This window comes from Apus apus, chromosome 4 (genome assembly GCF_020740795.1).
Source record: "Apus apus isolate bApuApu2 chromosome 4, bApuApu2.pri.cur, whole genome shotgun sequence".
Taxonomy (NCBI): domain Eukaryota; kingdom Metazoa; phylum Chordata; class Aves; order Apodiformes; family Apodidae; genus Apus; species Apus apus.
The window spans coordinates 12,484,136-12,498,347 of record NC_067285.1 but is presented as its reverse complement, the minus strand read 5'-3'; the positions used below and the strand labels follow the sequence as shown (position 1 = coordinate 12,498,347).

General features: G+C 39.7%; 2 protein-coding genes across 2 annotated transcripts in view; one reads left to right on the top strand and one right to left on the bottom strand.

The window, feature by feature from the left end:
- Positions 1-685: 685 nt before the first annotated feature.
- Positions 686-5,758, top strand: SFR1 (SWI5 dependent homologous recombination repair protein 1). The gene is made up of 4 exons (XM_051617100.1): positions 686-1,152; positions 2,878-2,993; positions 4,125-4,505; positions 4,728-5,758. The coding sequence occupies exons 2-4, from the start codon at positions 2,898-2,900 to the stop codon at positions 4,917-4,919; spliced, it is 669 nt and encodes a 222-aa protein (XP_051473060.1). The 5' UTR covers positions 686-1,152; positions 2,878-2,897; the 3' UTR covers positions 4,920-5,758.
- CFAP43 (cilia and flagella associated protein 43) overlaps positions 5,741-14,212 on the bottom strand; it is a 45,057-nt gene continuing 36,585 nt past the window's right edge. Inside the window, exons 33-39 of the mRNA XM_051617098.1 lie at positions 13,926-14,133; positions 13,078-13,190; positions 12,118-12,274; positions 11,129-11,293; positions 9,132-9,212; positions 7,907-8,060; positions 5,741-7,247 (exon numbers count right to left, since the gene is read on the bottom strand). Coding sequence (XP_051473058.1) covers positions 7,090-7,247; positions 7,907-8,060; positions 9,132-9,212; positions 11,129-11,293; positions 12,118-12,274; positions 13,078-13,190; positions 13,926-14,133 — 1,036 coding nt within the window. The 3' untranslated portion in view covers positions 5,741-7,089. The remainder of the gene's footprint in view (positions 7,248-7,906; positions 8,061-9,131; positions 9,213-11,128; positions 11,294-12,117; positions 12,275-13,077; positions 13,191-13,925; positions 14,134-14,212) is intronic.

Here is a 14,212-nt window from a genome sequence, read left to right as displayed (position 1 = left end):
TATTGGACAAACGTTTTTGTACAAATCAGTTTTGAGAAAAGTAAATCCACCTGGGGAAACTAGGTCTTCAGCGAAGGGAGGCTTGCTTGAGGAATACAGAAATCCTGCCTGTATTACCAAGGCTCTCTCTAATCTGCGTGACTGCAACTGGGGCTGCTCCTTCTCACAGCCACAACCTTCCTGCCTGTCTTCCCAGTCCAATGTCTTCCTTGTCACTTCTTTCTCTTTCCCTCACAGCCACGACAGTGCTGCTGAGGCTGCACTCCTCCCAGCGCGCTCCTTGGGGAGCGTTTCCCCTGCTGTGAGGACAGACTGCCTGAGGGGGAGAGCTGCGCCTCCCTCTGCTGCGCTGAAAGGCTGGGCCCGGGCCTCTCCTGCCACTTAGGGTGGGCAGCATTTTGTCTTGAGCCTGGAACTCCCCTCCCTGAGAGAGGACAGACTGCCAGCACAGCAATACCCGGCCTCGGGCAGGCTCCAGCCGGCAGGCCCAGCCCGGCCCAGGGATGACGCAGCAGCCGGGCTGCCCTGCCCGCCGGCAGCAGCGCGGGGGGCGGGGCCCCCCCAGGCCACGCCCCTCTCCCCGGGCGCGGGAAGCGGAGGCCGGCGCGGCGGGGCCGGCGCTGCCTTGGCTCGGCGCGTTTCCCCGCGGCCGGGGGCGAGCGGGGTCTGTTCTCACGGCCTGCGGGTGCTGGGGTAGCGGGGGGGGGGGGGAGGGGAGAGGGTCCCGCGGGCCTGTGTCTCTCCTTGACCCCTCCCCAGTCCCGGGTCCTGGCGCAGCTGGCTCCTCGTGCCGGGCCAGGCCTCCTTCCGGCTGGGAGCTTGTGCTCCCTGAGGGGCCTCCCCTCGCCCCGCTGCCTGGATCTGTGATTGCACCGCGGGTCTCCGCTGTGCTCCGGTTCTGGGATGCCTCTTGGCCCTCCGGGGTGCTTCACCTTAGAAGGAGCTCCCCAGATCCGCGTCTGTGCTGCCAGCCTGCTGGCTGCTTCTCCGGAGGGTGGAAAAGGGTCTAGTAAAAGTTGTGACGGAGCGTTAATAGCGCGCTGGTTTGGTGAGGGGGGAGCGTGAAAGGAGTGAGAGCTGGTGCGGGATGTAGCCATGGGCAGGGGAACTGAGGCACGTAGCATCAGGGACCCGCCCAAAGTGCAAAATCAAGTAAGTACTGAAGTGCAAAATTGTATTTCCCCCCCTACTCGTCCACATTTTCCTTGCTTGCTGGACAGAGTTATTTTTCTGTGAGATAAATAGCATCAGTGCTTGAACATGTAAAGGATTCTTGGGCTGAGACCTTGGGGAAGGATTTTAAGAGTGCAGGAGATCTATGTGAATGTGCTGTCAAAGAAAAACTTAAATTAACAGCATCAGTGAACCACTGGAGAAAGTATTAATTGTAGGCATGGTCATTTGAAGACAAATAAATGAATGCAGAGATTCACATCATTTTATTTATTCAAAGAAGTTGACCTTTTTGTCAAAGCTAGTGCTTAGGCTTGAAATTATTTTACTGCTTACTAAGATTCATTATATATTTGTGATGCACTGTTTACATAGGCATGATGTAGCTTTTTCTAGGCTCTTGCCTAATAATAGTGATAACTTGTATGATATTTAATGGGTGCTGTGGGTTTCCTGTTTCATTATAGATTGCTAAAATACCCAATTAACTAGACTTCCTTTGCTAAACTCTGAGGTTTTGGCTTTGTTTGTGGTTGTTGTTTTTTTTTTTTAAATAGAATACCATATGTTTGATTTTGAACAACAGGGGGGAATGTTGACGTGTAAGATAAAAAGACCAATGTGTCCTTTGGTATAGAGCCAGGAAGACCCGGCTTGCTGGGTTAGCAAGGCTTTAGCATCCTGAAGCTTTGGTATATTTCTTCTCTCAAGAGGTGCCCTTGTGCCAGTTGCATCGCTTAGTGACTTGTTTGCAGGATTTTATTTTTAAGAGGCTTCTGTTCTGAAACTCCTAATTGCAATTTGCAGGTAAGCAGGTGTAGCTGACCATTTCCACCTGCAGGGGGTTCACGAGTGCTAAACTAATTTAAACATTGCCAAGTCAATTTGAAGTTAGTACCTGCTGAGACGTGTGACATCATTTTAATTAAGGTACTTTTCTGAAGGAGAGAACTGGGGATGCTTACTTTTAATGTAAAGCTCTACTTGTGTGAGTAATTGCACTTTTAAGCAGCATTTCTAGAAGGATCCAATGAGACAGTGGATTATTTTCACAGACATGAAAATATTGTTTTATATAAAAGATTGTTTACACACGTGGACAATAAAAATCTTGTGACTCCCAACAATCCTTTTTTCCTTGGGATGCAGTTACATGAAAAGACTGGTTCTTCACAGCTTGGCTTGGTAACAGTTATTCCTTTGAATTAGACAAGCCGTAAGGGTCATCCAGGTTAAGAAAATACAGTTTGTTTAAAATGAGCTTTTTTGATCAGTATTGCAGGATCTGACCTTGGATTTATAGGTATACTATAATGGGTTCAAGTGCTTTGTAAGTTGTCTTGCTCCTTTTAAACACAGGAAACAGGATATAAAAAAAAAAGATACTATTTTTATGACTTCTTATATTTTTAATCTTTTTAAGAAAAAATCTGTGGAGCTTTATGGGTGAGGGGAAAATAACATACAAAATTCATAACTTCATACCAGTTAGCAGTGTCATTCATCCTCTTGAAAAACCATTCACAAAGCAAGATGCTACTTAGCACATGGAACAGTTGTGTGACTCACAGAGTTGTCATTTTGAACTCAACAATTAGAAAATAAGCCTTAGTATTTCTTTCTAGAGCTTTTTGCTCATTTGGGCACCCACATGGCTCATCAGAATTGGGTGAAAATGGCACCACTCATTCTTCCTTTTAACAGAAACTGCTCCTCATCTCAAGATGGCAGAACCAGTGCTAGATGAATCAAAATCTTTGTGCAATACTCCAAAGGATTCTGGGACACCAGCTCCACAGGGGCCTAGTTCAGGGAAACAGGTACGAAAACTTATTTGTTTTTCCGGTAATGTGACTCTTTGTAGTAACAAAAATGCTTATGAAATAATCAGGTAGTTGGAAGTCACTGAGATACTGTTCATTGGAAGTCTAAACATAGGTAGCTTACACTTGTAGCTACAAAGCTGTCCAGGTGAGGAATGTACTTGCTATAACTTGTTTGCTCTGAATACGAAGTCATGCAGCAGTAAACCCAAATACCATACTAATAAATTTAAATACTATTTAAGGTTTGTGGTGGGTTTGTTATTGTTGTTTTTTTTTTTAATCTGTCATCTTCAGTTTTCTCAAATCCTAGTTTTCTGGGTTGCTGTGTCTGCAGAATGACTTTCTGTGACATCTGCTTGCATTTGAACAAAGTACACTGCTTTCAGTTTGTATATTCTCCATAATGCTGAGTTCCACTTTGGTGTCCTTCCTAGTGTGTATTTCAGTGATGCTGTCTCGCTCAGCATCCAGACCTGTGCAGGATAAGGCTAGTTTGCAACTGTTCCTTCACTAGTCCCTCTCTCCTGTATTTCAGTATGCTTTAACAGGTAAATATGGTAGAGATTATTAAAAAAATTAACTTATTTTGAAGAAAAGCTTTTTAGATGGTTATCAGTGAAGGACCTCAAAGCATTAACAAGCCAAAATAACAGCAATCATTTCTAATACTTTCTATTAGAATACAGATACTTCATACCAGTGCTAATACAGAAAGTGTGTATGTGTGGTGGAATGGAGTAACAAAAACCCCAAACACTTATCTCCATTAAACTAGAGGGGGAAATTGAATTTGCTGGAATAAAATTAGCCAAGTTGAAATATACTGTGTATCTTCTGCACAAAAACTAGATGAGTAGGCTTGCCTTAAAATAGAATATGGGATTTGCTTCTAGAAAATGTGAAGGAATATCTTTCTGTATCTTGAAGCTGTGTGCAAACACACAGGAAAGGAAGAACTAAAATTCATGAAAGCTTTAATGAGAATTGGGACATCTGGCTTTACAGTGATCTTTACATATGTGACATACTCTATGTAAATGATAATCAGGGTGAACAGGTCTTCAAAACTTGATCAAATTATTAGATCGTTCTGATCCTTCTGGATTTTGTGTTTTGGATTTTTAGCCCATGAGTGCAGCTCTGAGGGAGCGATTAAGGAAAACAAGACGTTCATTTAATGCTAATGTTGCAGTGGCAAAGCGGCTCAAAATAGGCACTGAAGAAAAAGACTGTGCTGAAAAAGGGTGCATGCCAAAGACAAGTACAGATTGTTCCACATTACAAGACGGTTCTGAAAACCCAGAAGGAAGTGGCACTGGACATACGTGTTTCAAAAGCCCCTTACAGGAAAATGATCTCTCCAGATCAGCAGAGAAGTCTCATGTGCTACAGGCTGATCTTAGTCAGCAACAGTCCCTGGAAGAAAAAGTAAGACTGCTGAAACAAGTGCAAGAGAAGGAAGAACTACTTCGAAGGCTCAGAATGGTTAAGATGTACCGATCTAAGGTGAGAAGAACCTCTGAAAAAGCAATTTTAAATCCTTCTTTGAAGTGGAATTCATAGTGTAATCCTCATCTATCGGCTTAAACAAAAATACTGACTCAATTTTTTGTGTGATATTTGTGTCTTGTCTTAGTTTAAGGCATTTTATAAAAGTGGATCAGCAGGGTATCAAAATACACCACATTTCAGCAAATGACAATTCATTTTGTTTTGTCCCAATTTCAGAACAACCTGTCTGACCTGCAGGCTTTGATAGCGAAATGGAGAAGCAGTACCCAGCTGATGCTGTATGAACTGCAGTCAGCCTTTTCTGCAGATGGCAAGAAAGTGAGTCTCACTCAGCTGATAGACACTTTTGGATTAGAAGATCAGTTATTGCACTACAGCAGAACAGAAGAAGATTTTGTAGATGCATAATATACAGGTGCAAAGCTTTTATTTACTTACATGCATAAGCACAAAAGATGGAATGATTTCTCTTCACATAAGAAATGTTGATCAGACAGTGGACAGTTAGGAAGTTTTCTTAAGAGATACTTCCAAAGCTGTGTGCTTAGATACAGCAGGCACTGTGAAAGGCATTACTTAATGGAAAAGATCAAATTCATGCTGTTTTGAAAAATCCGGCTTGAGATCAGTGAATAGTTATTTAATAAGATTCCATTTATTACTTTATTAAAATTTCATTTTAATGAAATCAGGTCATACTCTAGCAGGTTGAAGGCAGTCAGTCCATTCTTTGATTGGTCTTTGCACAGCTACTTGTCTTGAAATAATGAACTCTAATTGTTATTTCTGTTGATGGGAAAAGTTAAGTTCTTTGTTAATAGATACACCCTCATTTTACAAATGTCTTCCTGCTACCAGTGAGTTATCGACAATATTTTGCAAGTTAAGTAAAAGTGACTAATTTGCATGTTGTTAATATTCGGAAGCTGCAGTGAGTTGTTTTCAGTAGCTTTAATTTTTATTACTGAGAGAAATGTGCAAAAATGCACTAATTTTCAGGTACTGGCTCAGACAGTTGTCTTCATGGAATGTGTATCCTAAGTATTTTGCCACAGCCTGAGATAGTAGAAGGGAAGACATGAAAATTGCAACCAACATCTGTCTGCTCTATGCTTCATGTGAGAGCCAAGGTATTTCAAACCAGTAAGAACAAGGCCTTGTCTAATGGGCGTGCTTCAAATACAGCATGTTGAATAAAACTTTAGCATTTCATTTATCCTCCAATAAATACTGCATTTTTAAAAGTTTTGAAATGGCCTGAAATTTTCTTAGCTGGCCTTTGCGTGTAGTGTGATGACTTCTGTCTGCTTCTTTTCTCCTTAAAATCATTGCTTGTCAGGTGTAACAAAACCAAAATCATGACTCTACAGCTCTCCCTGCTATCAATTTTTTTTATATGCAATCACATTCCTTATTGGTTGCACCTTAACTATTTTGTTTAGAGGTGGCATTTCCTGTTTCCTTGATGAAGGAGTAATTTCTTACATTTCTCAATGTAGGAAAAAAAAAAAAGGTGATGACGACTGGTGAAGGGGACTTTTCTTTTCCCTGAGGTCCTTGGCAAATTGGGAACTCTTAATTCTAGGGAAGTTTCAGCAGGAAAAAAAAGTCTTATAAGAAGAGGGAGATGCAATTAGAATCCTTACAGACTCAGTTAAAAATAAGGGAAAAAAGGAGGTGGTCTACAAGATCACAACAGAAGTAGTTTTCCTTAGAAGTGTTGAATTTTGTTAAACTAAGGTATCAAAGCTATTAATGGTCTCACAGTGGAAAGAGTTTAGATTTTATGTGAATTTATGAAAGGAGAAGTATTGACACACACCACAGAAGAAGGAAACAAAAAGGGGTGAGAATGCTTGAGATCAGTCTCCCGCAGTGGTTAGTTTTATCAAGGGTTTTTTAATCTATGTTAGCTGCCTTGGAGAGATCTGGCAGGAGAATAGACTGCATTTGGATGTGAAGGTAGCAGCAACTGTTTCAGGAGGCCAGATGCTTCCAGACCTGGTTTCCTGTGATTCTGCCAGTGGCAGTAGGTAATAAGGCTGCCATAAGCAGCAGCAGCTTTCAGGACAAGGCCAGATAGAAGGCATAGTCAGGCTGAAGGGTACCTTCATCTTTTCAGCTACCTGCTCCTGTGCCATCACAGGTATAAATATATTTTACAGAACAAAATTAAGTCAAAGCCACAGACATGAATTGTACCAGCTATAGTGTGGATTTCTTGCAGTACTTCACGTTCCAAATGTTCTACAATTGCATCTTGCAGACTAAGGATATACAAATACACCTGTACTATCAGTCTACAATTTCTTGTAGCCTTTGTTTTCTGTAATGAGCTATATGGTTTATATAATCAACTCTGTAGAAATTCATGTCATGAACTGAAATATAAAGGAGCTAAGATTAGGTATAAAATACACAAAACAAACAAATATGTGTCTTTCAAATGGAAGTTATTTTTAAAGAAATTACAGAAGAAATAGCTGTGGAAAGAAAAGTTCAGGTAGAAAAGGCTGATGCTCAAGCTATTTTTCTTAGACTTATAATACCACAGTCTTATCTACATGGACTCTGGTCTTTAAAGAATAGGGAATGTTCTTGATCTCAGTCTTGCAACTTGTGCCTGAAGAATTTCAACCTGTTCTTCCTCTCTCCCTACAAGATTCCGTAGGTGTTTCTGCTTCAAAATCTCTTGGTAACGCTCCTTTTTAATCTTTTCAGAAACAGGCTGTATGTCTGCATAAAACAAAATATAAGGGTTAGCCTGTACTTGTAGTGGATATATAGTCTATATTTATACTGTATTTATACAGGACCTGTCCCTTTGTTACTCTGAGTTCCATATAAAATAGGCAAGTGTTTTAAAAAAGGCTCACAGTTGGGCTTCAGAGCCTTTGTAGTACTGAATAAAACAAACAAAAAAAAAATCAGAAAGGCAGGGGCGTAGTTTCTAGCATGTACCCACTGTTTTGAAAATCTGTAACTTTTGCTAATGGGAAGATCTCTACAGTTTTTCTAATAGCAAATGCCCTTCTCAGCTTCCTGGTACTTCCTCTGGTCCCTTGAATGTGTAGAAAGGAGTAGGTTGGACAGTTCCAATAAGGAATGAAAGCATGTTGTCTAATGAAGGTACTAATGACTAGAATATTTGACTTTAATAGTTTCAGCAATTTAGTTAATTAACTTTGGTTACAAGAATAAAAAATTTCTAGGTATGCTCTTAAGTAAACAATGTTAAATTGTTTTGGTAGGAAGTGCAGTGCTAATTGTGCACATACAGTAATAAACATGTGCTTGCCCCTTAGCTGGTGCTGATGGAAAACAGGACCGTGTAGCCTTGGAGATACTTTGTGAATGTTCTTTGCTTATGACTTTTGAATGTTACTGTGGCTCACCTGCTGCCTTCGAGATGTTACTCCTTTCTGAGACAGAGACAAGCATTTCTTTCAGCTCCAGGCTGAGCTTGTAGTTTGCCTGCTCTTTTAAACTGATGCACTTCTCCAACTCTTTAATTCTTTTCTTACAGTTCTTCACATTCTTCTTGTGCAGCTGTCCATTTCCCCAAATGGATAAAGAAAATATGTGAGCTTACATGTAAGCTGTTCAGACAAACTTTTGATGGAAACATACAATCTTAAGCACTGTATTGTAGCTCAGTAAACTTTAATGTATTTTGATTTGACTAGTAGCACATGCTAGCTTTACTTGCACACTGTATTCCAGTGTGCTTTATGGAATTCTAATATAAGTAGCAGGCAACAAAGCAAGAGGTATGGGTCAGGGAGAGAAATATATTAAAGATAAAACTTGAAAGACACAGGGCGGAAAGGAAGTCAATGGAATGAGTGAGCTGAGAACAGAGTTGGCTGCTAGGAGCTGATGAAGAAAGGGTTGTGCTGAAGCTTTGAGATGGGCTGTAGAGGCACAAGGTAAATACTAGAGCTTGAACAGGAATAGGAGATTAATGCCAGCTAGGGCAACCTGGAGAAAATCCAGTGGAATAACTTATAAAATAAAAAAAAAGGTAATCATAATCTGAATGTCAAAATAGATGAGTGAGCCAGCAAATCATAGTGTTGTCTGCTGAATGTAAGGGGAGAGTGATATTACGAACAGGCTTGTGCTTCTGGAGAGAAACATTAAGCAGTGAAGACCAGAAGAATGCTTCATTAGAAATGGAAGAGAAACTTTTATAGGCAATGCTGTTCAAGAAGTGAGAAGCAGATCTGCATTCAGATGTTTAGGAGGGAAAGCATTTAATTCCAGTAATAGCAAGTAGATTTCTCTCCATAAGGTTGATCTATGGGGCAATCCATGTATGGTGACTGCTTCCAGAGACTGTAGATAAGTGCTGCTGTAGACAGCTCAGCACAAGGTGAAGAAACTATGGAAAGCCAGATGAATAAATGGAGATATGGAGATATATATATATGTATATATATATTCATCCTTGTGCACTGTTTTGGCTGTGCTCCAACAGTCCTTAAGTTAGCTGAGGAGTTAGTGTGCCTACATCAGTTGCAGTTATTCCTTACAAACCCCTTTTACTAATGAAGGAGTAGAGTTGAATGTAAACTAAGCATGTGTCTCTCAAATGTTAGTGGTTTACTAAGGAGTTACCTTATCGATGACACCAAGTGTCCGCTCCATCACTGAAATGCGCTGGGCGACGCAGCTGTCGTAGTTCAGCTCAGTTAGGAACTGGAGAATTAAAAATGGAAATCAACCATCTTATTGAGCCTGTTTGTTGTTGACAGTTCCTCACTTTAAAGACAATCATACTATGTGAAACTCAAAAAACTAGAATTCTGCATAGTAGAAGGGCTTACTAGTGATCAGAAGTGGACATTATAAAGATAGTCTTGGATGCTGTGTGAATACTAGACTGTACAGGTTTTAAATGTTATATTGTGTGTTAATGGAAACAAAAGACCAAGCACATTTAGTGCAAGGTTGTCATAAAACCCAAGTTATACTTTTGCTTATAAGGTAGTCTAAGGTAACACAGGTAGAAGCCGAAGTGCTATATAGTCTGTCTTAAAGCCAGAGAAGAAAGTGATTATTTTCTGTCAAGTGGCTTCCTAGTAATTATTCTTCTATTGTTCTTATATTGCATAATAATTCAGGTTTCAGAGAATTTATATTAGAGATTTTTTTCTTGGGTACATTGCTACTAGTAAAACAGGCTGTATGACCCATCGTGGGCAGTATACATTTTCTGTAGATGCAGACTCATCCAGAGTACTGTCCCTCCAAAATGACAGGTAAAATGTTGTTGGACTGCTCTAAGAAGGGTTAAAACAGGAAAGATTCAATAGGCTCATTGCCTACAGCACCAAACTGCTTTCACTCACTGGTTCTTTAATTCCAGTTCTCAGGTCTTTGCCCCCAGTGCATTTATCTAAGTGCATCTTTTTTTCTCTTCCTATTGTTGGGGTCTCTGTTGCCTTGTCTTTCTTGCTAACCTCACGTTCTACTCAAGTCAAGTCAACCCTCTCAGAGCATTCAGATTCTGATTAAAGTGGTATATGCCTTTGCTGTGGGCAAATCTTTCTCTCTAAAGGAAAATGGTTCTGACCATCACTTCAAATGAAGTTTGAGCTAATGGCATCACTTTGCTACAAGACCTGTCCAGTGTGCTGTCACATCACCTCTTTGGAAAGCTGTTTTGTTGGTGTTAGTTATGGAACTCCCTTGGCTGTGATTCAAAAGTGAACAAGGAACATGGAAAGAAGCACAACAAATGAAGCCTGAGCAAAACATATATTGGATTTTCTTTTAATCTTTTCATTGGAGAGCAAGTAAGGATATTGCAATTCAACTTTCTTGATTTTTTTTCTGTGCTTTAGTTCTTCTCACTGCATTATCTCCAGCCTACATATCCTCCAACATCCCTTACTCTAAGCCTTTACACCCCCACCTCATCATCACATCAGCTTTCCCTGCAGTCCTTTACATCCCATATTGTGATATTCACAGGCTCCCCCTACAACCTCTCTTCTTCCTCCTCTTCTCCCACTGGTATCCTTGGCTCCTTTGGTGCACTCTCACAGCCTTTACTGATGTTTTTTGGACTGCCCCCTGGGCTTATTCAGAGCTATGTGGAAGCTGACTTGCTGGCCAGCTGCTGCCTCTTGCCTGCCAGGCATGCCAGACAAACCCTTGTCATTCTGCTACAAGCCAACAAGAGGCAGCAAGGGGGACTCAGTAAGGCACCTGTAGGAACGCCAAGTCTTTGTATACTGAGCAAAAGTTATATTTCTGTGAGGTAGGAGATGGGGCCACCTCAGACCTTTCACTTAGAAGGAAGCTGTGGTGCTTTATTTAAAAGATCTGTTCTCGTGGCTGCAAAATCCCAATTCCTTACTCTCAGTCCCAATTTTAAAACTCTTAAAGAGTTAGGGCTAATTTTCCTTTTACTAACACCTGAACATCCCAAAGAATTTAATCACTGATCAATCTCAAGAGTAAATCTTCCCTTTGAAAGCTGAATTGTTGACCTATTAGGCATCAGGTTTCTCTGTAGTAGTAAGAGACTTATGAATTATAAATGATTTTACAGGTAGAGGCTGAAAATTGTTCTGCAGTCAAAAGATGAATGAGAGAAAGTAACTCACTAGCTGGCGATCTTTTGAAATAGGTAGTGTTACAATATCCCGAGCCTTCTGTTTCAGATCTTCTATCTGCATTCTCATTTTCTTGTGTTGCCATTCCAGTTTAAATATCCCTTTAGAGAAGTCTTTACATTCCACCATGCTTGCAATTTTTTTTTTTCCTTGAGCCTGAAAATACAAGCTTAATCTTAATTAACACACTTTACAGATTATAGAATAACTATTTGCAACAAGTTGGGCAAGCTTCAAAGTTGTCATCTTAGTAGGGAACACATTATATACTGCAGTCTCTTTCCAGCCCTTGCTGCAGATAGTTATCTTTTTATGGAATTTTGTTCCCTTTTATGCTCTGTGCCACAGCCTTAGATTGTGGAATTATATGAAGAAAATTACTATTGACCTCTCTGTCCATCTTTCTATCTTTTCTAAGAATGGGAAGACATTTTAGCTCAACAACATACAAGCTTGTTCTGTATAAGGTATATTGCAGTTGTTACTGAAGGCTTTGTGCAATAGCAGTAAGAAGCAATTTTTGTACAGCTAGAATGCCTAAAAAAAAATCCTTTAATGAGAGTAAGAAAACTTTTAAACATGATCACCAATCTCACCTTACATTAAAAAGGCTATTATTTGTTTTAATCTTAGAGTAAAGTACTGTTCAAATGCCTATTAACATGACTGTAAGTTTGCCTTGAGGGAAAGTTTGGACTGGTGCCTAGGATATTAGATTTTCTATTTACAGTGTAAGTGATATCTAAAAACTGTTGCCATTTCATTGATCTGAACTGCATTGATCAAACATCAAGAGAGGAGTCTATATTGCAATCATTACAGCATAATAAGAGACATTACAGAATTCTTAGTCGCTTCTACATTACAATTGAGCTTCCTGGGGTGTAGTAATTAATTGACACTAGGTGTCAACTGGAGAAAAAGAAAGAACAATACATTTGTTTAAAAAGCTTAGATTTCCTTCAGATAATGTAAATTACCATGATAGAGCAATTCAGATCTTCAATAACACTCTTACTAATGAGAATGGCATCAGTGTAGTCTGGGATAGCAGCACTTTTCAATTCCACCTGTCCTTGTTTTAGCAAAAACTGCACAATCAAATTCAATTGCAGTTTCATCTTCTCCTCTTGCAGCCTAAAATGTCAGAAAATGAAACCAATATTTAGTTATTTCAACAATATAAATCCTCCCATGATTCTCAAAATGTTTTTATTTATTACTGGTAAGTGGTATGTTCACGTAGGGGTTACTTTTTGACAGCCAGTCTTCTATTTGCCCTCAGAGTGACAACAGAATTTGCAACTGATTTCCATACTCAAAGGTTTTCAACTACTGGATTCAGTTTAACATAGTCTAGTAGATATTGTGAGAGAAAGTGCCTTACTGAACTGAAATCTTAACAACAATTGAAAAGGAAATAGAGGATACTCCCAGCCAACACTAGTTCCTTGTATAATTTATCCTGGGGTTTGTTCCTGAATGACAATGAATGTGAAAATTATGTCATATACATGGAAAAAAATGCAGGTCCAAGCATGTTAGTGAAATCAGATCTCGTGTGACTGAGCAGCCTATTTCAATTAAGGGCAATCACTGTATATTAGGTCTATGTGAGCAAAATTTAACTGAGCTTGCTAGCACATATATGGCCTTAAAAGCTTTGGGGGATTCACTGTATGATGTAGCTTTTGGGGCAGTCAGTTTGCACTGAAGACCATGCTGCCATCTGTACTGGTGTTGTTACTGAAGATGTTAGATCAAGATGGGTTTGGACTGCTCACACGTGCTGCAGGAACACCCCCCTTCAGAAACATCATCTGTCCCTTAGATGAATCCTAGATAAAAGTGTTGGAGAACACAGCTGTATATGTAACTTCTCCTTCTGTGTTGGTGGACTATTAAAATGTAGCTGAACATAGGAAAAGAAACAAAATTACCATGTGAGTTCTTGGAAAATGGCTTTTAGTTCTGACTCGATCTTCTCATTTTCAACCATTCTTCTGCGGAGAAAGGCCTGCATCTCTGCCAGTGTTTGGGCTGTCCATTTCACCTAAGCAAGAACATTGTGACATTCTGAACTTTTTCAACTTTGTCAGTATGTGAGGGCAAGCCTCTTCAAGAGCAGAAAAGACAAGTTGTCAAGAAGACATAAGTATGTATAAATATGCAGCCTGGTATTTTGAGAATTCCAGTAGAACATATGAGACACAGAAGTTATAATCCTTACACTCTGCTCAGAAAATAATGTATTCATTTATGCATAATTTATTCACGTAGTTTATTCACATTTTCTTCTCTCTTGGTTAAAGTTCATGTATCTCTGAGTGATTCAGATTTATACCTTTATACTTTTAAACTGAACAAATGGCTTGGTAGAACTTTCCAGCAACACCTTTTGTTAAGAATTGCTCCTGATGTTCTAGAAAAATATGGGAATGCGTTGATGCTAATGGGAGAGAATGACTCCAATAGATGATGGAAATAAAATACCTAAACAGTTTATTGATATGGATAGAGGAAATGAAAATTATCAATTTATTTAATGAAACCATATCAACATCAAAATCATTCTGATCCAATCTCTTCATGTTAATATGCTAATTTTTCCTTTGAAGGAGAACTAGAGTCGGTTTCCCTTGATGACTTTTCTATTACTCTGAATAGAATGTGGCCAGAAGCAACTTGCAAACTCATATCCAGCTTATCTGTGCTGCATTGTTTCCAGAAAAGTTTAAGACCCAAAAATGTTAAGAAGGATAGTGGCAAAATACAGAATTTTACATACCAGCTCCTCACTCTCCATTTTATTTCGTCTAGCTATGCAAAAATGTTCCCATACAGATGGGTCTAAGCCATTAGGCATATGCTCAGAACTATCCAGTTCATCCATGGCTTTCATTAAAAGGGCAAGTGACTCCTTGTAATCTTCAGCTGAGCCTGAACAATCCTTATACGGGTTAGCAGTGTCAAGGAGCATTTCTGTCACTGGGGTCCTAATACACATACACAGTACATAGAATAGTTACTTTTTATTTTCTCTTGCATAGAAGAAGCTCACAACAATAAGAGCAT

What these genes read in the sequence shown, in the direction of transcription:
- SFR1 (XM_051617100.1), top strand. Translation starts at nt 2,898, where the DNA reads ATGGCAGAACCAGTGCTAGATGAATCAAAATCTTTGTGCAATACTCCA. An exon ending in GGCCTAGTTCAGGGAAACAG is followed by an intron (nt 2,994 to 4,124) that starts GTACGAAAACTT and finishes TTGGATTTTTAG; the next exon opens with CCCATGAGTGCAGCTCTGAG. An exon ending in TTAAGATGTACCGATCTAAG is followed by an intron (nt 4,506 to 4,727) that starts GTGAGAAGAACC and finishes TCCCAATTTCAG; the next exon opens with AACAACCTGTCTGACCTGCA.